The sequence below is a fragment of the Dicentrarchus labrax genome, unplaced genomic scaffold (genome assembly GCF_905237075.1).
Source record: "Dicentrarchus labrax unplaced genomic scaffold, dlabrax2021, whole genome shotgun sequence".
NCBI lineage: Eukaryota > Metazoa > Chordata > Actinopteri > Moronidae > Dicentrarchus > Dicentrarchus labrax.
In genome coordinates this window covers 8,270,648-8,295,485 of record NW_026136703.1, presented here as the reverse complement: position 1 = coordinate 8,295,485, position 24,838 = coordinate 8,270,648, and the positions used below count along the sequence as shown (strand labels likewise).

The window sequence follows — 24,838 nt, the reverse complement described above, 5'->3', positions numbered from 1 at the left end:
GAGATGAAAATGATGACGGTAGAATTTTATATGGATGATTTCCAATTCAGTTTTTCCATTTAAGCTGCAGCCCAATGAGAAAACACAAGATACACAAATGATATGAGAAACTGAATATATGGCAGTAATGCGCCATGAACCCTACTTTCACAGCTCTCTAATGTACAGAATAGGCATGTGCCCATTGAGCTAAATTGCAGTTATTCATTTCACTACATTGAGCTAAAAGCCAAAGAAGTCAATTGTGTGTCACTAACTAGTCGGATGCCTTCAAAAGACGATTACTTAAAAAACAGACACGCTTAATTCAATGAGCCAGCAAAGGCTGTATAGAAACCAAACACATGTGGGCGCACACACACTCATACTGACCATTGATCAGCTCGTCAATCACGGGCCAATGAGGATAGCCAGTGGCCACCAACACTCAGGTTATTGTGCGCTTTGACCCTGGGGTCAGCAGTAAGTAGCTAAGGACTGAGCCCTACACAAAAGGACAGCATCATGTACTATCAACATACAGTGGCGTTGCCGCTGGCACCCTTATGAATAGACACATGGCAGGCCTATCCACAGATGGGACAGGGATGGGGGGGGGGCTGTGTGTGTGTGCATGTGTTGCCGTGGTGAAGCAGCACATGCGGAGGTAACAGACTGAAACAATGGTGCTGATGAAAGGCAGGAGTCGTGCCTGGGCTTCGGGGAGGGAGATTATTGGGTGAGCAGGTCCCCTGTTTTTCTCAGACTGGATAACACAGAGACGAGGGGGATGGAGGAGACAGAGGGGGGGCCACAGACCGGCAGAAGTCTGCAGACCGCCGACACAAAGCCACCCCCATGCACCAGTGAGCGGCCAACTGTTCAAAAGTGTGACCAGCACAATGCTGAACAGATACACTTTGTGTGTGTGTTGTGTCTAAGTGTGTGCATCTGTATAGGCTTGTGGGGATGTGTGTGTGATGGTTTGATTGATTAGGATTTGCCAACTGTCTGTTTTAATCCTTTTCTCTACCACAACTATACAGACTCATACAGTTATCATTATACATGCATAATTACCTTTCCTTGTATAATTAACTAAATCTATATCATTATTGGTTTATTAAACAAGCTAACTATAGCATCAATATAAAGGGTCAGTTCACCAAAGTGACCCAAACCCTAATCCCAACATATTTTCTCACTTACCTCTAGTGGTATTAATCATGCAGATTGATTTGGTTTCATTTGTCCAAGTTTTGAAATTTCTGTCTCCACCCCAATATAACTGAGACAAATAGAATTTAATTTTGATGGTCACTGCTCTGAAAAAAACCCCCAAAAACACAACATTAAAAAAGTTGAGCTGCAACATATGTCTCCAGAAATTGTGCCCCTTACTCTGGATGATTCACAGACCTATGTTTGAACTGTTTTCATTCTAAATATCATTGAAAATTGTCCCTCTGAAAACTATTGGCAGCATGTAATGCGAATTAACACTGGACACTGTTGTTTTCAATGCTGTGACTACCTAAAATCAAATTATATTTATCTACAATGTACTGAAGTGGATGCAGAGACAGTAATCTCAGAACTTGGACAAATAAGACCAGAACAATGTGCATTCATGGAAATGTTTTTGCTGAATTTGGGTGAACCAACCCTTTAAAACAACAGGCACTTGAATGCTGAATGTAAAATACATCACAAGTGGTCAGTCGTGCATTTTGCCATTTTGCCAAAGAGATTCTTCTGTATCGTAAATAAAACCATATGTGTGTGCCCAGCTGTGTCTGAAATCACACTTTACTATAACAGTGGTTCACTACATTCATTTTATGAAATCTCTATTTACTGCTCAATATTGAGTGACCATTATAACATGACTAGTTAATGAGTGAACGAGGGAATAATATCACACACAGCACCTGAGTGTTTCACTTGCTCTTAAAATAATCCTATAAACCTTTAAAAACAAGTGATGATTCAGGATCATGTTAAATACGGTAATGTAAGCTAACATCAGTCACCATAAGCTGCTGATGCATTTTATTTCGTACGAATTTGAATGTGTTATTTCTTCTTTTAAGAAATAGTCTCACTTTAGGATGTGAATCTTTCTCATTTAGCTGTGACAGTCTTCAGGAGGTTGCCATCATTTGGGTCCTGGCAACCTGAAGGCCAACATCTGGACCTGGGCCCTACACCTCCTGATGACGGTCTGCTTGGTAACCGGTTCTGCTCTTTTCCCCTTTCACTCTCTCCCCCTCTGGCCTGTCTTTCCTCCCTCATCGTCCCCCCGGGGTAATTGTGGGGTAATTTATGAAGTTCTAGCAGCATGGAGCAGGCCAGTGTATGGGACAGCCTGCTGACCGAGCCCCATTCAGCTCCAGAGGAGAGGGCCTGGACTCCTTTTATCCTACCAATAATCAGCATCTCTCCCTGGGCCTGGATCCCCCTCCTGACTCTTCTCGCCCTGCAGCCCTCCACAGCATGCAACCCTCCGTGGCCGCTTAAAGATGAAGGGGAAAGTTATTGGACTCTTTAGTGACTCATAAACATCCTAGGGGATTTTCATAGTGCCTTTGTGTCTTTTTGTTGCGGCCGAGATAATGCAATTGTTTCAGGCAGTGTAAATGAATAAATCACCGAGCAGTTTGTCCCAGTGGTGAGAGATAACAAAGGGCAGCACTCCCCGTTCTCAGAAACACTTGTCGGCCCGTTCAGACACTTTGTGGAACAATTTTATATCTCTATCCCCAGACATTGTTACTCAGAGGGAAATGTTTAAATCCATAGATGAAGCAAACCAAACCAATCCCACATATCTGCTCCCTCTTCTCCCGCTATGATGTTGATCTCAGAGCCTTGATATCCAAGTGACATTGAGAAAAATGGTGGTAAATAAAGGCTGCTGTGCCTTCTCTATGGGATCTGCTCCCGACCACATGCCCAGATTAAAGCACTGTGTGTGTGTGTGTGTATAGAAGATCTAGCCACTGATCCTGTTAAACAATGACAGCAGAGAGAGAAGGAAGCCTTACGGTACACAGCACAGGTTTGTTCTTCAGCTTAGTGCTTTATTGAGCCATGATAGGCCCTAATCTAGCCTGATCCTCTGTTGCTACAAGCATATGCCTGTGATAATGCCCTCATTTTCTGGTCACCTGAGCACTTTCATTGGAGTGCACCCAGTGAGGCAGCAGAGAGGGGGTCCCTAATGCCTAAAAAAGTCTGTCACACAGCTCTTGAATTGGATGAAAGGTCCTGGAAGGTGGCATCCAGAGAAGAAAGTCAAACTAATGCAGGGTTAAAAATTGAAGGATTATTTGGAAACATGGAGGGTGGCTACGCTTTCATTTGTAAAATACAAAGCTCAGAGATCCTTGTGTCTCTCTGTGTGGCCTGTTGCCTCTGTAAACACATGAATAAGAATAAGAATGAGCAGGAGAATGGGATTTATCTGGCTCATGCATATAGTAATGGAGTAAGAGAAGGACTGATTACACTCCCTTTATTCAGCTAGAGCCCCATACAATGATCCATATATGTGTTCCTAGTGATTTTACTGCTCTTAGCTATTTCTCACTGATGTGTTGTATTCCCATTCAGTTGATATGAGTGACAATCTCACTAATCCAACATCTTGTACAGTTAATTAGTAGCCCTAGTGCATATTTCCTCAATTTATATATTATTTATTAAGACCATTAAAGAAACATTATTGATAATTTTCTTGTATTTAGAGTGTGTAGAACACAATGGAAGCAATGGCACAGAACCAGCCATTAAAAGGTCTGAAACACTGAGAAAGAATGAAATCCGGATCCTTGTGTCCAGCTCAGTTAATTAGGACTTGGCCCAATTAACAGAGGATAGTCCAGCAGCCATGTTGGCTCCGAGCCTAACGATGGGAAAATCCATATGCTCCAAATAAATGGCCCATGTTGGCTCTCAAGGTTCCCCAATTATAATATCACTGAATGTTGGCTGAGCCAAGGCACCCTGCGGGGCCCCCTGATGGAACTGTGGTGGGGGTCCTGAGGATCCTCTTGATTCCCACTACTAACTTTCTGTGGGTCCATGTGTGTCGGTGTTTGAGAGGGCTTTCTTACTTTCAGGACGCACCCACAGCGAGCAGTGCAGACCACTGTGAGTCTCTGTGAGTCCATCAGAATTAAACCAGAGTTATTCATACTGGGCTGGCACACAATATAACAACACAACTGGAGTTATTCCATACAACGCAAAGGGTGTGATTTATTTCTTTACATGTCTATGTGGAAAAGGATATGTAGGAAACGCATAAATAGAACAAAGAAAAAAAAGTACCATGAGATGCACAAAAGAGATTGATCCAGTTGCGGCACATTACATGGAAATCATCCGGTCTCTTCTCTTGAATATAAGAGAACACATACAAGCTTACACTATACATTCAGCCTACGAGTGCTAATTGAGGAGTTAGTCTTGAAGCCATTTTTGTAGCACCTCTTTCTCAAATAACAGAATTTCATGGAGAATAATGGGACATTGAATTCATGGATGGATGTGTTAAAGTTAAACACAGATTGACTCTGAAACTGATTTGTGTTATTTCTAAGTATAATGTGATAGAAGGGATTTGAGTGTGCTGTGTTTTGAAAAATATATCAATGTTTTTTTTGTTTTTCTCTTGCAAATTTTGAATCAATACAGAGTAATAGTTTACTTTAATAGTTTGTAAATAATATTTTTTAAGGAAGGAATGTTGATAGTGGTGTCAAGGGTGGGTTATTAGTCACATGTTGGGTAAATATAAACCCCCTGCACCAAGAAGAGAATAGCATGAGCTGACAGACAGATGATGGAAACAACACATTCAAGCCCTGACGCCTCTAAAATGTTTCTTCCATTTGATCTGAATAAAACCTTATATAATCGCTGTGCAATTATTATGCTCCAGGCAAGAATCAATGCTGCATCCAAGGTTCAATACTGTTTTGAACATCATTTTTTACCATCCAGGATGGTGTAACACATGAGCAGAGTGTTATTGTATTTTCAAACTGCTGGCCCTCTAGTACTGACTCACTGGAGGCTTTGCTTGGCAGAAGCCAGCAGGAAATTCCTGAGCCCAAGCAGTGAAATCCAGCCTCTGAACACCGCAGAGAGAAATGTTGAAGAGTCAGCTTGATCCAGCCACCAGATTAGATCAACAAGATACATGCTGGACATTTAGCCTGGTTGGAATTTCTATGGCATAAATGGAAACTTCTCTATCTGAGATGCAGTTCCTTTAAAGTTTGCCTCACGCTCCTGACAGCTGCCATTTCATATCAAGAGAAAGACGAGTGTGATACTTAAAGCAACTGTGAAAGAAACCTGAGAAAGTGCTTGTGGCTTTACGGTTGAATTAGGTAAAGACAATGCTGTGCCCACTCTTTAGTATCTTTTTAACTACCTCCTCCCCAACTGAAGGACCCCCTTCCAGTGATAGTGATGTGATTTCACAGACTGTTTGGGGAGCCGAGTCAAATTTATCTGACCCCTTTTGTCTTGAGCTCCTTGTTGAATTGTAGCTAGTCCGCCATTAAAGCTGCTCTTTACATGTTTAAGCGCCTCATATGGTGCTTCATACCTTTCTCCGAAGTGTCTCATGGATACCATATGTAAATTGGGCCTTCAAGGCATCATATATCTGGTGTTATGGAACAGGGGCAATAAAAATGTGGTTCACTCTTAAGCAGCTCTATGGTTCAAACTCTCACTTTTGCTTCACTTTTAATGTCTGTATATGGTGAGTATACGTTGCACCTGTATTATAGTGTATCTCGATGGATCAAAAAATATCTATCGAAAACATATCAGGATAATTACATTAACCTTGTTAACAATATTGGAACCTAAGAGAAATACTCTACTACTTCTTTGCTTGAACAATTTTACTTTCACACATGCAACATATCTTTGTTCAGTGTTCATGGAAGTGAGTATCCTGGGTATACAGCTTAACAAACCATGTGAACATACCCCTGTTTTGGTTAATGTGTAGGGGGTTCATCAGGGTCGGGGGAGTTAAATGTGGGTGTGGGAAGGTGAAGTGGGGGCTGCAGGAAGGAGGTGCGGGGGGAGACTGTGTCCCTTCTGCAATTGGCTGTGACTCTAAGTGTCTCATTATGCGGCTTTATTGTTCCTTTGTTATGCCGGCCGTATAAATACACCCCAGTGGGCCCAGAGGGTGACAGTTTAGACAGACTCACTCCTGTGGACAAACTGATCATCAGACTGAACAGCACAAACTCTGAGAGACTGTGGAGACACTACAGGGAACTGGAAGAACTCCAAAGCAGAGAACTATAAGAAGCATCCGTAGGATTTAAACTCAAGCTCCTAGCATTTAGGGTAGTATTTTTGGACAATTTTTCAATTTGTACCCCACTTTGACCAAGATGGATTCCGACGCTGGCTCCACCTGCAGCCGTTCCTCATCCCCAGACCTGGTGGTGGACGACTCTGCTGGGAGCTTCTTCTCTAACAAGATGTTCCAGACATACTGCAGAGAAAACAGAGCAGACAGCGAGGCCGGCCAGGGCAGGACGGAGCACTGCGGCGGGGGCGGTAAGAGCAAGAACAGGTCTGACCCTGACAAGGAAGAGGGGCAAGACCTGAGACTGAAAGTCAACAGTCGGGAGAGGAAAAGGATGCATGATCTGAACCAGGCGATGGATGGCCTGAGAGAGGTCATGCCCTACGCCCATGGACCTTCAGTCCGCAAGCTATCGAAAATCTCCACCTTGCTGTTAGCTCGCAACTACATCCTCATGCTGTCCAGCTCCTTGGATGAGATGAAGAAGTTGGTGGGAGATGTTTATGGAGGTGCCGCCGCCCAGAGCCGCACTGCTGCCCACCCCACTATTACCCCAGCAGCCGCCACTGTCCACCTCCCTCTACATCCTCTGGCCCAATCTCTGCACTCTCTGGTGGGCAGCACGCCTTCAGCTCTCCAGCATCATTCAGCTTCTACAGCCCCGCACTCCCCTCCATCCACCAGCTACCTGAGTTTTCATGCTCCAGTCCAGGGCCTTCTCAAGGACCCCCTCCATCTGGCCGGCTCCTACAGGCACTTCCCGGGCATGCCCTGCCCCTGCTCACTCTGCCAGCCTTTGCCCACCTCCACATTACACAGCCTGTCTATGACCAAGTGAGCAGGACTCTCTTAAAACTGACCTCTGCTGTTTGGATCAACGTAGTGAACCAAGATCACAGAAGATTGTTAAACGAACTGCTAAAATGATGGCTGGTGCCAGAACTTGTACATACTGTATATATCTTCTACAATGCAAACTGCTGCTATTTTTTATCATTGGTCTCATCTGCATCGTTTATACAGAAATATTCTACATGCACCGGGATTTTTTCAGAGTCGCAAACACTGTAATTTATCTGATATCTGTGGTGATGAAACGCTGTCAGAAAAGGAACTGGTGTGTCATATTGTGCAGGATTTCTATTTTCCTAAATTAAAATTTTTGTTATAATAATAACTCTTGTTTGCCTTCTTCTTTCCATGAATTTCATCTTTAAATCAATACTATATACTATTTTTTGTGGTAGTTTTGTCATATTATTGCCTTTTAACATGCAGCTACAACATCTCCGAAGTGATTTCAGACATACATAGAAATACACAGCAACTTTATGAAAACAATCAAAGCATCCTCTTTCACTAAACAGAAAGGGTTTTATTGGTGCTTGAAAGGACTGGAGAGCAGTGCAAAAAATTATTATTTAGGAAAGGGTGTCATTGGTTGCTAACCAGCTTTGGACAGCCTAACCTCTAAAGTGCTCTAAAGAGCCAAAGAGTGACAGAAGGACGAGACAATACGCCAGCACAGAGGCTGAATGTGGTGTTCTTGAGCCAGGGGACCATCCATCTTCACCTCAACAGGGTGTAGGAGATGAAAGGACGACACAGGCGCCAGGAAGGCGCGTCACTTTTGTCTGACGCAGCCGAGGGACATAGCCATGTCCTTAGCTCTAGGCCAACGATTTGTCTCTGTCTCATAAGAACATGGATATAAGCACACAAAGGGCAAATCTAAAGTGGAGGACATAATGCGGTCAGTTTGAAGAAAGTTTCTATAAAAGCAGGATTTTCTTCTTTAACTTGTAGATGTGTAGTAAATATTTCCACACACTATCAACACAGATTGCAATCAAATTTTGTTGCATTTGTGTGAAAAAATATAGTTCCAGCTGATTCATAACAATGATTAATCCACTAAACCACAAACATAACTATTATACACACTGATTGCCATGAACATGGTTTAGTCAAACAAGCCAACAATGGCTGGCCTTCACTTAGCAACAAATCAAGCGTGTAAAATACATGCTTATCCTCCCACGGCTGACAGATGAGTTGGAGATCAGGGGAGAAATGAAGAGATGTAACTCATTCTCACCCACCTCCCTCCCACCCCACCTCCTCCTCCTGAGAGCCCTGAATAGGTTTGAACAATGGCCATGCGTGGGACACAAAGGCCGGGGGAGTCCAAGCTCTCGTGCCTGGGACACAGACCCCCTCCATTCAATCTACATTTCATCATGGTAACAAGCGCTGTCGGGCCAAAAGGCCTGACACCCTCTCTCGCCACAAAGGCGGTTAGCTCTAATATATGAGGCCATTGACACTGAAAAGAGCCCCTGTCAGTACTAGGGGATTGTCAGCTGTGGGATGTCTCAGTGGGGGGAGGCAGCTGCCAGCCAAACCAAGCGGTGGAGCTTCTGTCGTGTGGGACAGGCACTGCAGCGTCACCTGGTCCCTGGTCCCTTGACACAGAGACCCCGGGTCCTCCCACAAGGCCCCCCTTTATTTGGGCACAGGTGGGAATGGGAAGCAGAACACATTGTGGAGATTAGTGGGGATCGGCCTCCCTTTGCTCTAGGTAGATGATTAGAGACACTGACTTGTGCAAAGCTGGTGTTTCCTGATCGGCACCAGATGGTGTTAACCCACGGTGAGGCATCAGCAGTCTGGAGTGTGTGTGGGTGTGGGTGTGATGTGTAATGGATATGCTTCTTAAATCATACAATATGGACAGGTCCTCTGTGTGCCATTATGGTCAGCCGCTGCTGTCATCATGGTGCTCTTTAGCATACGCTAACCAGCAGTGGCAGCACTGGTTTCAGTCATAATGTTGTGCACAAGTAAGTCTGAAAATTAAACACAGCGATGCGGAAAAGTCTCATTTTAGCAGGGGTGGGCGAAGTATTTAGATTCTTTAAGTAACAGTAATAATACTACAATGTAAAATTACTCTATTACAAGTACAAATTCTGCATTCAGAATCCTAGTAAAAGCACAAAAGTATTGTCAGTAAAATGTAATTAATGTAAAAAAAGTAAAAGTGCTCATTTTGCTAAATGAGCCTTTTCATTGTGTCATATTTCACAGGATTATCAGCATTTTTGTTGTACTTGGTCAAGCTGGAGTTTTAACTACTTTATTCAGTGTTGAGCAGTTCCATCGACAAAAAACTTAATCTTAAAGACATTTCTGTTTCTGTTAATTGAGTCCTGATAATCTTAATTTCGAGTGCAGTGGCTCAACCTGTCAAACGTAGTTTAAATATGGTCTACAAATGTGTGTTTGGATCTCAAAACAAGACATAATAAGGCAGGTTATGGACTAGAATTACAAACAAGTTCAACACTAGCTGTATAAAGCTTTTATTTGAAAAAAATTTGCCTCTAAAATATGATGTGGAATTATTAAGTAGCATAAAATGGAAATACTTGAGTAAAGAGCAAATACCATAAACTGTATTTAGTTACTTCCCAGCACTGCATTTTAGATTTTTTTTTTAAATTATTAACCATAACAGACGTGGATGGAATGAATTCAATAGATTCTTATACAGAGGAGAATGACACCTTATAAACCACCATAGGACTGTATTTTCTTTACATGTTAGACTAAGTAAAACACAATCTAAGATAAAATAGTAAAAACTGAATCCACTGAAGTCTTTACTGCTTAAGTGATGTGCATAAATTGCCAGAATCAAAGACCCAAAAGTCCTTAACAACACGAGGGCAGTGATGATATTACACATTCCCCTTTTGTACATTTAAATGTCATGCAGCCGACTCTATCACACCATGGCCATGTAACAGATGGATAAGTTAACTGCTTCAGATACTGATCAATAGAGGAGCACTTGTCCCAACTTGGCTCAGCAAATCCTGCATTGACAGAGTTAATTAGGGGACTGAAAGACCCAATTAAGAGGATGGTGGAGCTGGACAGGGGAGACATATTGCAGGGACATAAGCACACATTGTGCAGCGTCTGGATAAAGGGGAACTTCAATTAAGGGAGAACACACTTCCAGAGGCTTGTTGCCTGTTCTTTTTCATTTTGTGCCCAGTAAAGCCTACAACCCCCTTTTCACCCAGAATACTGATGAGGGGAAAGCCCAGCTGCTGGGGGTCAACACGCATATGCAATACGGTGCGCACATAAGCTCACACGCACATCCACAGATGTACTGAGCAGATATTGATGAGGGGATTCAGGTTGGAATTGCTAAACACTGATTAGCCGATATAATGGCTGAAGAAGGAAACATTTGTTTGGTTTCATATGCAGCTTATTGGTTAAATGAGTTTCAATTAAAATAAAACAACTTGCATATGCTTAAACTGTTAGTCTCCCTCATGGAAGTATTAGGCTACAGCTTTTCCTCATTTATTTTGATGCAATTCACCACAATTGTATGATGGTAACTCCAAATTACTAAATTAAATAATTTACTCAATAATGTACCTAACATTGGATATCCCTGGTTCTCAACTATCAAGCAGAAAGCATGCTGTGCAGAGCATTTAACATATGGGCCTACATCGAGGGCAGGTTTGAAATGAGAGTCTTCTATTGTCTTCATTGTATCAATATTAACTGTTATTTAAAGATCTTTACTCAGTTTTTGACCTTTTTACTTGTTATCCTTCACCCAAACAGAAAACACAGTGCACATAAACAATAAAGTTAATAATAATAATAATAATAATAATAATAATAATAATAATAAATAATAACACATTTAATTTTTAGAGCGCTTTTCAAGAAACTCACAGACACTTCACAAGTTAAAAAGGAAAAGAAAAAAGTAATAAAAAACAACACACTAAGAAATTATATTATATTATATATATTATATATCTACAACACTCAACAAGATTTAATTGTTAAAATCATTAAAAGCAGTTCTGAAAAGGTGAGTTTTGATCAGTGATATGAAGTTGGATGGATCAGTACAGTCTCGGATTAGTTTGGGGAGAGAGTTCCAGAGGGAGGGGGCAGCTATGGAGAAGGCTCTGTCGCCCCAGGTACGATGCTTGGTCCTCAGTAGTGGAGTCAGGAGGTTGGCAACAGAAGAGCGGAGGCTTCCGGAAGGAGTGTGGCGATGGAGCAGGTCTGCAAGGTGGGAGGGGGCCTGGTTGTATTTGTGAGTGAGGAGAAGGACTTTAAATTGGATCTGTTGTTGGACAGGGAGCCAGTGGGGTGATGTGGTCACGGGAGCGGGTATGGGTGAGCAGGCGAGCAGCAGAGTTCTGGATGTCCTGAAGTTTTTTAAGGACTTTGGAAGATGTACCATATACGATGCTGTTGCAATAGTCAATTCTGGATGTGATGAAAGCGTGGATGAGGGTCTCAGCAGCAATAGTTAAGTACCAGTATAGATGTTTCTGATCTTAGTATATATATCCATCCATACATATTCACACACACATACCATCACACAGTTGTGACATTAGATAGCTTTCTATTAGTTTCATAGATACTGTATTATTATTATTATTATAATTATAATATATAGTGAGTCAATTACCTTTACTTAATTTAAAGAAAGCCTAACTCTTCTTGAATAACTTTTACTTTTCATTGTTTTTGTAAATCTGTTTTTGTTGGGTCCCACTCGTTCACTGTATAAACACGCAGAGCTACAAACCTTCATAGACTTGTATGAAATCACATAAAAAGCTTGGTTGCAAAAATGTGCAAACACAAATCTGATGTCCAGTTGACACTAGAGTTATTATAGTTTTGTATTTTTCATTAGTTCTAAACTTTTGTATTCAATTCAGTTTCAGTTAGTTTACAGAGTGGATCAGTTTAATTTTTTGTTAGTTTAGCTTGTTGTGTTGAGACATTTGATGACATTTGCTGTATAGTTTTATGAGTACACAATATAATTTCAGTTAGGGTCTAGATAGCTCTTATTTTCATTTCAGTTAACTATTTTTTTCACACCAAATTTTTAGTATTTGGTTTAGTTAGTTTATAATTACCTTGGCTGGGGTCACAGAATTGACCTGTGAGGACATCACTTTGCAGGGGCAGAGAGGGGTGCCTGGCCACCCCATCTGCCCCCACAGTTTGGAGTCAAATGCTGTTTAGATTAGAATTTAAATTAATTTAAAAAATAACTTTATTAAATTGTCATTTAATGATCAGTTATGGCCACATTTCTGATTAAGTTAAATGAAAAGGACATGTATTGTAAAATTTCGGAAGATTTGGAAATAAAACAATTTATTGATTTATAATGCCACCATCAGATATTTTTATTCAGTGCTTTACGAATTGTAATGGTAATGTAATGTTTTTGAGTTTAAATATCTCCATTTGGAGGCTTCTCCAAGCAAATGTTGATATGTGGTTGATTGTGATTAAATCATCATATAGGCTACACATATTTCGGCCACCCTTTATCCACCCTCTTGCCACTGTATGAATATTCCTCTAGGTTCACCCCTGTCTTTGATGTACTGTGTTGACGACGAGTTTTTGGAGACTTTTGGTTGCTAATAATACATCAATACAATAGAGAACAGCTGAAAGTCCTCCCATTCTCCTCTTAGGTAGTCTACTTCCCACACTACAGTAGTTTTTGCCACTCAGTCTTAAGCGCTGTCGTCTAATTTGATCCTCTGCAGCCACCATAGATAGCGAAACGACTGTAAGACATTTCCTGATTACAAACTGTAATAGATGAGTATTTAAACAGTGATCTCTCTCAGTGTATGAGAATGTTATTATCTGTGTGTATCGCAGAAAGGAAGTCATACTGCATCACGTGTGTATTTTTTCAAAGCCGTGCTGCCGGGGTCAGAGTTCAGTAAATACTGATGATGTCATCGTCTGAAGATGGCTGAAGGGTGAGAGTGAACTCGCAAATTACTTTTTGTTTGAAAATACAACTAACATAGGAGAGAGCACCGACACCGTTCACATAGTGTGTTCCTCGTTGTGTTGTGTGTCCAGTACGGTGTGATGTGTGACTGTGTTGGGACGCTGTGCGGTACAGCTCACGGAATCAGTTCAGGAAGTGCATTTGTTTACCAAAACAGAGCCTGGCTAGCGTTAGCGTAGCCTGGTTAGCTGTGGTGTAGAGCAGCTTAAATCACGCAGCAATACATAAATAACAATACAAACATAGACGGGTTTCATGTTGACATCTAGCATGTATGTTCCGCCTACCAGTCGCACCAGTCGCTTGTTTCGACAAGTTCGCCTCCGTGGCACTGGTATTTGACGTTAGCTAACTCGCTTAGCTTGCTACGCTGTGTGTGTGTGTGTGTGTGTGTGTGTGTGTGTTTGAGAGAGTTAGCTACAGATAGCTCTAGAAAGTCAACAGCTGACAGTGAGTGAGTCTGAAGTGTTGCTCGGCTGGAAAGCCATTGTTGTGAGCGTCTGATGAACGTACAGCGGTTGTCCCGTTTGGTTGGACTGTAGCTCATTTCTAAATGTCTGTATAATTACAGAGAAGGTTGGTGGGGAGGCTGGCTTCAGCAGAGCTTCCAGGCCGTCAAAGAAAAGGTAATCATAATAATAATAGCAAAATCATCTTCATCGAGTAAATTAGTACTTTTAACTGTATGTTTACTAGCTGGTCAGATTTACAATGTTTTGGCTGATGTTGCTGTGTTAAGAATATTTAATTAACTTTAAGCTCAATTCTCCCTTCACGTTTAGATTTCATAAAACATTTCAGTAAATACATCTACAGAAAGTCAACAAAGGCGTTTTTTTCCCCCACAAATAACTTAAACTCCAGAGAAGTTAACCACACATATATTGTCACCTTTTTAATGGTTGAACCTCTGTCAATAAAAACTGGTTGCACAGCATTGTTGAGGTAAGGAAAGGTTTGTACATCTTGTGTACAAAGAAATGTGAGCTTTGATGTTCCAGGGAAAATAAAATATGAATAGATTAATTCACAATGCCTGAAGGTTGTCGAACTCTGTTACTCAAAGGCCAGAAGTAAGTCAGAACTCATGGATAAAAGTTATTTTTTACTGCTTTTCTTTAAGTTTGTTATATTAATCATATCTTTTTATGTATTGTTGGTGTGAACTGTATTCACCTGTAATTATTGTGTAATTTATATGTTCTATGTATATACATGCTTGTCTGCCACAAGAATGGAGATGATGAAACTGAATCTGGATGTTGATCTTAATTATTTGACTTTCTTCTTTGCAGTCATCTGAGGCCTTAGAATTCCTAAAGCGAGACCTGACTGAGTTTTCCACTGTGGTGCAACATGACACAACCTGCTCAATTGTGGCTACAGCCACTGCTGTCAGGAACAAACTTGCGGTGAGTTGCAGCCTTCACCTTGTGCATTGTTTATTTTAACCAAGTATCTCCTGACAGCTTGCGTTCAGTTGACCAGTGTCATATGCATGTCTTCCATATGAATCAAGTATAAGTTGCTAAATACCAAATGTAAACGGTATATTCCAGGTGGAAGGTTCCTCTGAGACCACAGAGAAGGTGAAGAAGAGCCTCTCTAGTTTCTTAGGGGTGATATCAGACACGCTTGCTCCACCACCTGATAAAACCATTGACTGTGATGTAATCACATTGGTGGCAACGCCAGCGGGAACCACGGAGGTTTACGACAGCTCTAAGGTGGGCACTGAGCAGTATTTCTACTTGTACTTTTGCCTGAAAAATACACTTTATAGTCACCTGTTAATACGACAGGTTGAGTTTATGACAAACTGTGAGTTTCTAAATGATAAAACAGAGCTAGGCATAATACTTGTCCAGGGTTTCTGTAAATAATGAAAATTTAACTTTCTGGTTAATCTCCTTGAAAATATTAAACAAAGTGTTGATTCAGGACTGATTTAGGTTTAATTTTGTCTCCTTATAAGAGGCTGCAGGACTGAGAAAGTGAGCACATGATGTGCATGTGGAAACAAAACCACCACAGCTAAACATTTGTTTTTTCCTGCAGGCACGTCTCTACAGTTTGCAAGCTGACCCTGCTACATACTGCAATGAGCCCGATGGTAAGACAACACACAGTGAAGTAGAGCAAAGCCTCCACTGGAGTGTTTGAATTGTATTAGTTGTATTATGCAAGTAAGGTTATGTTATAGTATACTGTATTTTTAAGATAACTTAATATCTATACTAAGTAAGGTATTATTTGAATGTTTTCCCATCGGGTGAATGTTAAGATTACTTACTATCCACACTATGCATCTTTTGCTGCTGTTACACATTCATTTTCTATTTTAGAAATGTTTCTTACGATAATGTTATTATCTGCCCTTAAAAGCTCCCCTCACAACCTGAAGTCAATTTTGTTCAACATTCTTAAAGCAAAGCCAGCATTTGAATGCTAGTTAGTCATGGGACTATTAATCAGTGCTGAATGATTATTTTGGTGGATTTATACGAAAATGGGATAATTGTAAACTGTATGGGATAATGCTTGCGTTCTAAATTTGCAAATGTTCTTTGGTATCTTTTGAGTGCGTTTTAATGAGAGCTTATTTTTATGCAGGTCCCCCAGAGCAGTTTGACAACTGGCTGTCCAGCTTCAGTCTGGAGGATAAGAAAGGAGAAATCTCAGAGCTTTTGGTCAACAGTCCCTCTATACGAGCCCTTTACACCAAAATGGTATTATTTTTGTTCCGAATTACATTTGGTTACATTTGGCTTTTGTTGAAAGTGTCTGTTTCAAAAGAACAAAAAGGACAAGAACTAGATGTCATAAAAATATGGAAGTGCAATAAACCAGAAAAATATATTTTTCTTATTCACAGGTGCCAGCAGCTGTAGCCCATTCAGAGTTCTGGCAGAGGTATTTCTACAAAGTCTTCCAGTTGGACCAGGTAATCATTCTGTTTTATATAATGTACTATGTCAAGAAGCCTTTCCCATCAGCCCAAATCATTGTCTTGGGTGCCACCTGCTGGCCTATTTTGGATTGATCATTTCAGTGCAAAGTCACAATGCAGGATTTTCCCTGCTTTGAAATAAGGGGAAGATGGTGTTTGTAACCTACTGAATGTTGATTTGTTTAGGGAGAATACAAAATGTAAAACATGCTTGAAGTCTAAAGTATAGTGGCTCCATCTGCCTGTAGAAAGCAATGGCACTGGTTATATGTTACATGATCTTAAGACACTAACCGAAAAAGTATTGGTGTTAATCATTTATTTATTTATTTTTATTATTATTATTATTATTATTATTATACATTTATTTATTTATTATTAATTACACTTTTTATTAACATTAAAGATACACTGTTTACAAGGATGTTGCACAGTAAATTATTAAAATAAATGTTTACAGACCACCTGATGTGTTACACAAATACCAAAAAACTTTTTCAAAATAAGCAGAAATAGCGAATGCAACCTTCAATCAGTCTCTGTGAAGCTAACTGTATCATATTCTGGTGTTTAACGCTGTGTTAGAGAGGTATCGATTCAATTCTGAGGTCATTTTGGAAGACAGTCTGTGGTGATGTTGTTCTTAATAGAACCAGGTTTCTAAAATATATTTTATATATAAATATATATATATTTTTAACACCATTGACAAGGAGAAATAAATGTCACCTTTCTGTATTCAACAATTTTATCCACCTTAACATTTTCTTATTCAAGAAAAACAAATGTAACTTTCATTACTTTCAGAACGTTGCTAATCAATCTAATGATGCACACATTGAAATTCTTGCATTATTTAAAACACTGATAGTTGACTGTAATTGTGTCTTCTAGGAGGAGGCCAGGAGAGTGGCACTGAAGCAGAGGGCAGAGCAGACCACACACACAGAGACGCTGGGCTGGGAGGAGGAGGAGGAGGGTATGTTATCCTTAGTTTTACATCGTTAATAAACTGATTAACCTTTAAACCTGTCACTTACTCTGGTGTTCCTTGTTGTCAGATGACTTCCTCGGCGCCACATCATCATCTCATCTCAACTTCACACCGCCCTTGGACAACAGCTCCACCCAGCTGCCCACAACCTTGACAGGAACAGGAACAACTCTGCTGAGCCCTGTGCTGTCTCCCAGCGAAGAGCGCAGTGCCACCCTCTCAGTAAGCAGCGACAGCGTCAGCCTGCCAACGCAGGTGGAGGTGCGGCTGGAGCCAGTTGCCGTGGAGCTGACCAAGAAACTGACAGAAGCTAGCTTGGAAGATGTTGCAGACAAGACACAAGAAGAGCATAGGCCTGGAAAGAGTGACTTGCCTCTTGAGGCTCAAGTGGAAGCTGTAGCCCAGCCAGAGGTCACCGTTGATGGGGCATCAGTGCGCGCTCCTGCCCCCGCCTCTAAACCAGAAGCAGCAAAAGAGGAGGGGCCACAGGACCTGAGAGTGTTCGAGCTTAATTCTGACAGCGGGAAATCTACGCCCTCTAACAATGGCAAGAAAGGTACGTTGAGAACTGTTTTCAGTTGGCAATGAGAGTCCTACTGTTACAGTTCGGGAGTAGAAATCCAAACAGGATTAAGTTCAGCGATGGCAGTTTTCCACTAAATAGGCTTAGAAGAAGCAGGAGAGTCGAGGTCATAGAAAGTTCCAAATTTGTCTTTCCCCCTCCAGGGTCCAGCACCGACGTGAGCGAGGACTGGGAGAAAGACTTTGACCTGGACATGACAGAAGAAGAAGTCCAAATGGCACTCTCTAAAATAGAAGCTTCTGGAGAGGTAAGTTACCATTGTGACATTTACCACAATCTTAATAAAAAATAAAAATAATCAGGAATATTTTATTAACCCCCCACCCTTTTTTTTCAACCAGATGGACGAAGACTGGGAGAACTGGGACTGAGAGCCACTGCAACACGAACTCTGTCCCACCATTAAAGCTAGTTCTCAGCAGACGAACCATGCTTAACGTGTTTTAACTCTTTGTCCACACTGTCACCATGTCATGATCGTCAGTAGGGGATTTTCCGCCGGGTTTGGACCATATTGGTAAACCTGTTGACAAGAACAACGGGAAGACCAAGGCAATAAGAATTCGACTGCTCCTGTCAGTTTAGTGCAGATAGGCCGCTAGGGAGGGTAATGACTCAGGTCTTGGCTATTTCTTCTGACTTAGAGAGCATAAGACACTAGTAATAGAAAGAGGTTGTTCTCATTCTGACCCTTAAAGCTTAAGAACAAGCAGTGACAAGTCAAAGAGTGTGAAATGTTTCACTGCAGCAAGGGAGGAGCTGATTTCCCTTTTTCTTTATGGCATTAAATACATCATGTATGTTGCAAGTATATTTCAAGTTAGGCAATGACTTAACTGCAGGCTGCAAAATAGCCATAAACTCAAATGCTGCTTGTCACCTTTCTAAGATGAAATACTCCACAAGTGATTTTTGAACGGTGAAGATCGATTTGATTTAATTCTACCTGTGCCCCCTTTCTTCCTTTCTTTCTTATGCAAGTGAATCTCCAAACTGAGAAGAAATGTTTTGGCCTTCTTTCATAGAGCACTCTTCATTTTGGATTCACTCCCAACTTTAGATATATGGCCTTGTAAAACACACAGTAGTGTGATAATGTTCTCCAAATGTTTTTCTTACAAGTCAGTCGTCTGAAACACAACCAACTAACGTGTCATTATCCGTTCTTTCCCCTCTCTATCATATCACAGGATTTATTTAAATATATGAGCTTGTTGCAGACTACATGTCACTTTTATGTGTCTCACTTCTTTGAGTTGTTTATCCGTTTGTCTTAATCGGGTAGAGGGAATTTATTAATTATCACTCATTAAGAGAGAAGTCGCATTTGACTCAATAAAGAGAATTCAAACTGGTCTTGGTGTCATGATACCGGATTCTTTGGCTTGAAACTGAGGGGCAGCATCTTGTTATTTACTTGTATTGGAGAATATGACAAATCTGTGGCGTTTGAAGTTTCTCTGCTGGCCCATGTTTGGATCGAAATAGCTCAGCAGGCAGTGTGCCAAGTAGACCGAGAAGCAACGTGAGCACTCTCCATGCTTTCCTGATTTCCTTTTCCATCATCTGTAATGTAACTGAGAAAAAAATAATCCTAGAGATGTAATATTTATACTAAAATAAATGCTTAATTATTGTATAATGTGCTTTGGATTGCATGTCTGTGCAATAACATGCAAAACATTGTGCAGATGATTACTGTTGAGTTGTATGTTTTGACATTGGCTGTTCTTCAGGATTTTGTGTTCTGACAATGTGTTGCATGTCTATAATTCTCGGCTGTGTATTCCCTTCAGATCGACACTTTGAGCTGATCAAAGCTACTCTACACACATCTGTTTTCAAAGCTGTCAAGTTTCTTTTTTTAAGTCAAGTATTTCACTATATTTTTCAAATGATCATTGTCATTAAAGAATTCATGGCAAATGGGCTTAGTGTCGTGCATTACGAAATTATCCAGTATGGCCATTTTACTACTAAAGAAAAACCAGACCAAGCTTCAAAAACATTATAATTAGTGGAACATTGCGTACATTCGATTACAGTGCAAGCAGTGCCCCGGAAATCACCACTCATACCAAAACTCACCACCTAATGTGTGCTTATAATCCAGGTTGTCTAGCTAGTGTGTAGTAAAAAGGTCTGTCAAATAAATAAAGTAGAATTTCACTTTAAAAAGTAAAAGCTCCAAAGAATATAAGTCTATAAGACTGGTCCAAACTTTAGCTAAAGGAGCCCTGAAATGGTTTTAAAAGTACCAGGGAGACACCACTACAGAGGAGTTTTATTGTGATCTGTGCCCCCATACAGAATTATATTGCTGTCTGTGGGTGGGGACTTTACAAAGGAACAGCTGAACAAAATACTTAGTTTTGGGAAACTGTGGGTGGACACTTCTGGTTTGTCAGACTCAGAATGATATACAGAAAATACTGAATATCATTGACACATTCTGGTCAGTGTGGGGTTTGCACAGTGAGCACTGTGGGCTGCATGTTCAGTTGTAATGACAGGATAGCAATGCTTTGACATTAAAGACAAATATTTCACCCCTTAACATACAATTTGTCTCTATCCTTAAATAGCTTTAAGGTTGGAATAAAATACACTAATAGCACACTGATATAATCAAGTCCTCCACAGTGAAATATTAAAATCCAAGCTGATACCATTAAATTTAATTTCTCCAAAGTTCACCTTGACATAGTTGGTATGTTTGGGAACTTTGCGTCTAGAATTGAAAGTAAAGTTTGAAAGGGTTATGATGAATGGCTCACTGGTTTGTCAGGTTTAAATAAATGTGAATGTGTATAAGATTCTTAATGTTTATTTATAAATGTAATGTTGATCTTGCGTGGTGATGCAGATTTCCAGAATTATGAATTACGAACTGTTGGTGGTGACGTATATTACATTGTCAATGGTTGCTTGATGTTGCTGACAACATTTGATGCTCATAATACTGTTCACAGGCCCCGAGCGGTTATGATGGACTAAATAACTACAATGACTTAATGCTCACGCCAACTGCTGTTGCTTTGTTATGTGTTTGTTTTTATGCTTGCTGCAGCATATAATAAATGAACTGAATTGAATATAAAGTTTTGGAGCTGTATATTTACCAAAGCAGTATGTGAAAATCTGCAGTGTAAAAGTGAATCACCTGATGGCGCTGTTGCTCCATTTGGGCAGCCTCAGTTTCAACCAGCCACTCCTTTTCTTTCAGCTGCAGCATCCATCTCACAGACATGGATTGGCCACATGTTCTCACATACCATTGTTCATCATCAGTCACATTAATAATCTCATTTCTGCTATTTTATTTTCACAAAGTCTCCCTGAACTCGCCCTCACTGGATGCCTCAGGGGAAGCAGCAGGCAGCCAGTGAAAGGTTTATTTGCTCTTTGTGGTGGCATCAGCTGGGCTAATGTAGGTCACTGTGGAGGGACACCTGTACAGCGTGCCGGCTCTGCAACATGGCTGCTGCCTGTAAAGATGGCTACTGTCTGTGTCTGCCTGGCTTTTTCTCCCTCTCTCTCTCACTGGGTATCCACACAATACTGAGTGTATGGGTGGGTGTGGCCGCAGGGGGGATTGTTGAAACAGACAAGGGGATCCATCACTCTACTGCACCAATGTCAGGACTAACATCAGTACAGAAGAAAATTCATAGAAGGCGCCAGTCTTCCTTTTAAATTTCCACAATTTAAGGACGGATAAACAGAACCTTGAACCTTAATCTCCTGCAAGTATGTTAACGGGTATAATCAAAATGATTAGGCATTAGTCAAATTCATGTGTGAGATTTGTTTTTGTAGCCGCAATGAAGCAGTTTCCATTATAAATTAACAGACTAAAACAAAGACTTTACCTTGTTTACCTGCTTATTTATTGAATGCTATTAGTGTGCTTTTCCTCTGAAACCCTCACACCCCTGTGGTAATGGCTTGTGCATATGCTGCCAGACCCCAAATAACACAGACACCATATACATTACATTCTTTCTTGCTCTGTTCCCACTCGGAGGTCTTAGTCAGCAAAAAGGCTGTAAAGGAATTTCCTGTTGAAGCCCACCGCTCCCTGGGCCTGTGTGTGTGTGTGCTTTACATTACCACCAGCTCTCACCGATGTCATGTACAGATCATTTCACCTTGGACAGACAATGAGGGGGGTGGACGCCAATCAGACAGGGGAGAGAAATACTTCCCTCCTGAGGATCTTTTAAGGGGCCCCCCCTTTCCCCTCGTAATCCATCCTTGACCGAACACTTCCTGCTTCTCTTTCTGCCTCTTTGACTTTCTCTCTCCCCTATACCGGACCGGTCGGTGCATATATACTGTCACAATCATAGTCACACTCATTTCTACACACATACAGAAATGCATGTACACACAGAGGGAGTCAGGATGAGGTCATTGTCTTGAGAGCAAGTATTATTCTCTGCACCCTAAAGGGAGAAACCCTGTAACCCCTCTGCCTTTCAATAAGCACAAAAGACTCCCTTTGAGGGAGGAGGCAAACTCCTATGGAATGTGTTACCAGGGTTTTCTGTAATCACTTGCCTCTAAATTCACACCCATTTCATATATGTGTGTGTGTGTGTGTGTGTGTGTGTGTGTGTGTGTGTGTGTGTGTATGTTTTCAGTCCTTGCATCTTTGGGCTTTCATGCAGGGTGTGGATTTTTGCTGTGTCTGAATTATGCTCTGTGCATTTCATTCAGCTTCTACATTAGTTCAAATTCTGTATGTGTGGAGTTCACTCATCCTCACAGTTCAATTAGAGAGCTAGTTATACTCTGATAGGAACTGACATTTCTGTGTGAACTACATGTCCAACATAGTTTTCTCCCTGCCACAAAGAGAGAAAATGCAGCCACCAGGCTAAGTGTTGATCCACTGCTGAAGCTTGTGGGGGAAAAAACAACTTCTAAAGGACTCTTGAGATGCCTCTGGATTTTTCCATGACAAACCATCGCCTTTCCCAATGTCGAGCTGTGGGAACTGGCCACTTTGTTTGTACGAAGCGGTGTCTGGGAGGAATGCAGGGTTTAGTCGGGGAGGGGATGGCAGGGGGAATGTATGATAACTCCCACTCCATTCAGATTTATGGTCAAGACAGAGGGGCTCCTCTGGATGCATGTCAGGGGACTAATAGAACACCGCCCCTCTACTCTGCGCCTGCCAAAGCAAATGTTTAGTCGAATAACCCCTTGCTATTCTTTACATCCTTCTCTGTCTTTCTATTCTGTCTTTGTCTATGCCATCATATGGTAAAGTGGGTAGGAGTTCTTTTATACAGCACTGTGTTCATATTTCAGTCTGCACTTTGTGTGAACTTTGTATTTTGAGTTTTAAACCTGATTATAAACAGAGTTGCCGTCATCTTGTGCCAACTAATGAGCCCTTGTTATAAAAGAGGACTCTGGGTAAGGATACAGTGTGAAAAGAGATAGGCCTATAAATACATGCAGAGGACATTTTAATTAATTCAATAACAAAACTAAACCAATGCTAGCAGCTCTGTGAAGCTAGACTTGTTAATATTAGCATGCTAACATGATCAATGCTCACCTGCTCATTAGCAAGTCCACTGCTGACCATGTTCAAATCTTAGTTTAACAGAGTTGGCCGTGATGACTGATTTTCAAGACTGTAAAGAGTCAGTAGTGCGAGAGGGTTCAGGGTTGAGAAGTCTTTTAAATGGGTACTTTTTTACCTTTTCTCTTCCGTTAATAGTCAGATATTTTGTGAAAATGTAACTTTCTTAGATTGTTACTACTCTCATGTACGTACGGTGAACATGAAGTTAGCTTAGCTTAGCATAAACACTAACCGCCTGCTCGCAGTAGCTTCATGTTTACTGTACAGATATGAGAGTGGTGACCATTTTCTTCTGTAACTCTTGACAAGAAAGCTACATTTCCAAACAGATAATACAATTAATGGAAGCGAAAAAGTAAATCATCACAATGCCTGAACCCTCTAACACCACCGAAGCAAGAGAGGCCAAGATATCCTGCCTGTTAACCCCTTGTGCAACCCAGTATCCCGCACACTTTTGCATGAAACTGGGCTGAGCTCCAAAAAGACATTACACACATACATTTTCCAAAACTTTTTAATTTACCTAGTTTTGTTAGACCCTCCCTGGTGAGTATACATTTCTTAAAACCTCTACACTCTCAATTTGTAATGCAAGCTGTCTTTCATATGACTATATACATCACTATGACATCATCAGGGTTACTTTCTCAGACTTGACAAAGGGAGACTAAAAAAAACAACACAGGCTGAATAGTACTACACAGGAGAAGTAGTCTGAACTTGATGGGTAAAATTGGTGCAGTGTCCATTTAATTGAGCATCTGGAACAATCACTATTACATCAGTCTGAATATCAACATGTAGTATGAGCTGATTAACTAAAAATGTGTCTTCCCTAATCTTTTCAGATGGGATTTTTAAATGTCCTCAAAGTTGCTTTTCCAACAGGTACTGACAAAGACTTCTGTCTTTAACCTGCTGAAATATGTTCAGATTTGTCATCCATTCAACCAGGTTTTAATTACGCTTTCAGTTTAGCAGATCCCTGGGCATAATGTGTGATGTGTAGGACTTTAAAAGTCTTTGAAGTTTTCAAAATTCTTCAAAGCCCATCTGTTCCCCGGTGAACCCAACAGACACAATTGCACATACAGCCCTCAGCCTCCGACTCAGCTGTGTTCATTTTATTCTCTGTTCCAATTCTTTTAACAACTAGACCAACCACTCTGAATGTCCTGTTCCCTTCCGTCCCTTCTCCCCTCCACCTCCTCCTCTTTTCATTACTGTCCCATTCATTCATTCATTCATTCATTTATTCTCAGTCTTCTCCGGGACACCAGCGGGCCCATTCATCTCTCTGTCTGTCTGTCATTCCCTCCCTGGTCTAATCAGGGGACCACACACTCCCTCATCTCATCTAATGTCTGGTAATTGAAGGTGAGATTGTTTTGGTGGTGGAGGAGAGGCGAGGCCGAGGCGAGTTTGACTGTCTGCAGCCATGCAAATTAGACTGTCAAAACTTCACTGTAGTCTCCATTAT

General features: G+C 41.0%; 2 protein-coding genes across 2 annotated transcripts; both read left to right on the top strand.

Annotated features, from left to right (window-relative positions):
- The first annotated feature begins 6,219 nt into the window (after positions 1-6,219).
- olig4 (oligodendrocyte transcription factor 4) lies at positions 6,220-7,508 on the top strand. Its single transcript, XM_051391034.1, has one exon. It carries the CDS (start codon positions 6,414-6,416, stop codon positions 7,167-7,169), a length of 756 nt encoding a protein of 251 aa, XP_051246994.1. The 5' UTR covers positions 6,220-6,413; the 3' UTR covers positions 7,170-7,508.
- A 5,525-nt stretch (positions 7,509-13,033) lies between these two features.
- bsdc1 (BSD domain containing 1) lies at positions 13,034-19,679 on the top strand. The gene is made up of 11 exons (XM_051393697.1): positions 13,034-13,191; positions 13,798-13,852; positions 14,522-14,638; positions 14,786-14,953; positions 15,285-15,339; positions 15,840-15,955; positions 16,102-16,170; positions 17,071-17,155; positions 17,238-17,726; positions 17,897-18,000; positions 18,095-19,679. Exons 1-11 carry the CDS (start codon positions 13,181-13,183, stop codon positions 18,122-18,124), a joined length of 1,299 nt encoding a protein of 432 aa, XP_051249657.1. The 5' UTR covers positions 13,034-13,180; the 3' UTR covers positions 18,125-19,679.
- Positions 19,680-24,838: the final 5,159 nt, after the last annotated feature.

Bases quoted from the DNA above. Each gene is read 5' to 3' on its own strand.
- bsdc1 (XM_051393697.1), top strand. The intron at 15,956-16,101 runs GTATTATTTTTG...TCTTATTCACAG, and splicing joins GAGCCCTTTACACCAAAATG to GTGCCAGCAGCTGTAGCCCA. The intron at 16,171-17,070 runs GTAATCATTCTG...TGTGTCTTCTAG, and splicing joins AAGTCTTCCAGTTGGACCAG to GAGGAGGCCAGGAGAGTGGC.
- olig4 (XM_051391034.1), top strand. From the start codon at position 6,414: ATGGATTCCGACGCTGGCTCCACCTGCAGCCGTTCCTCATCCCCAGAC.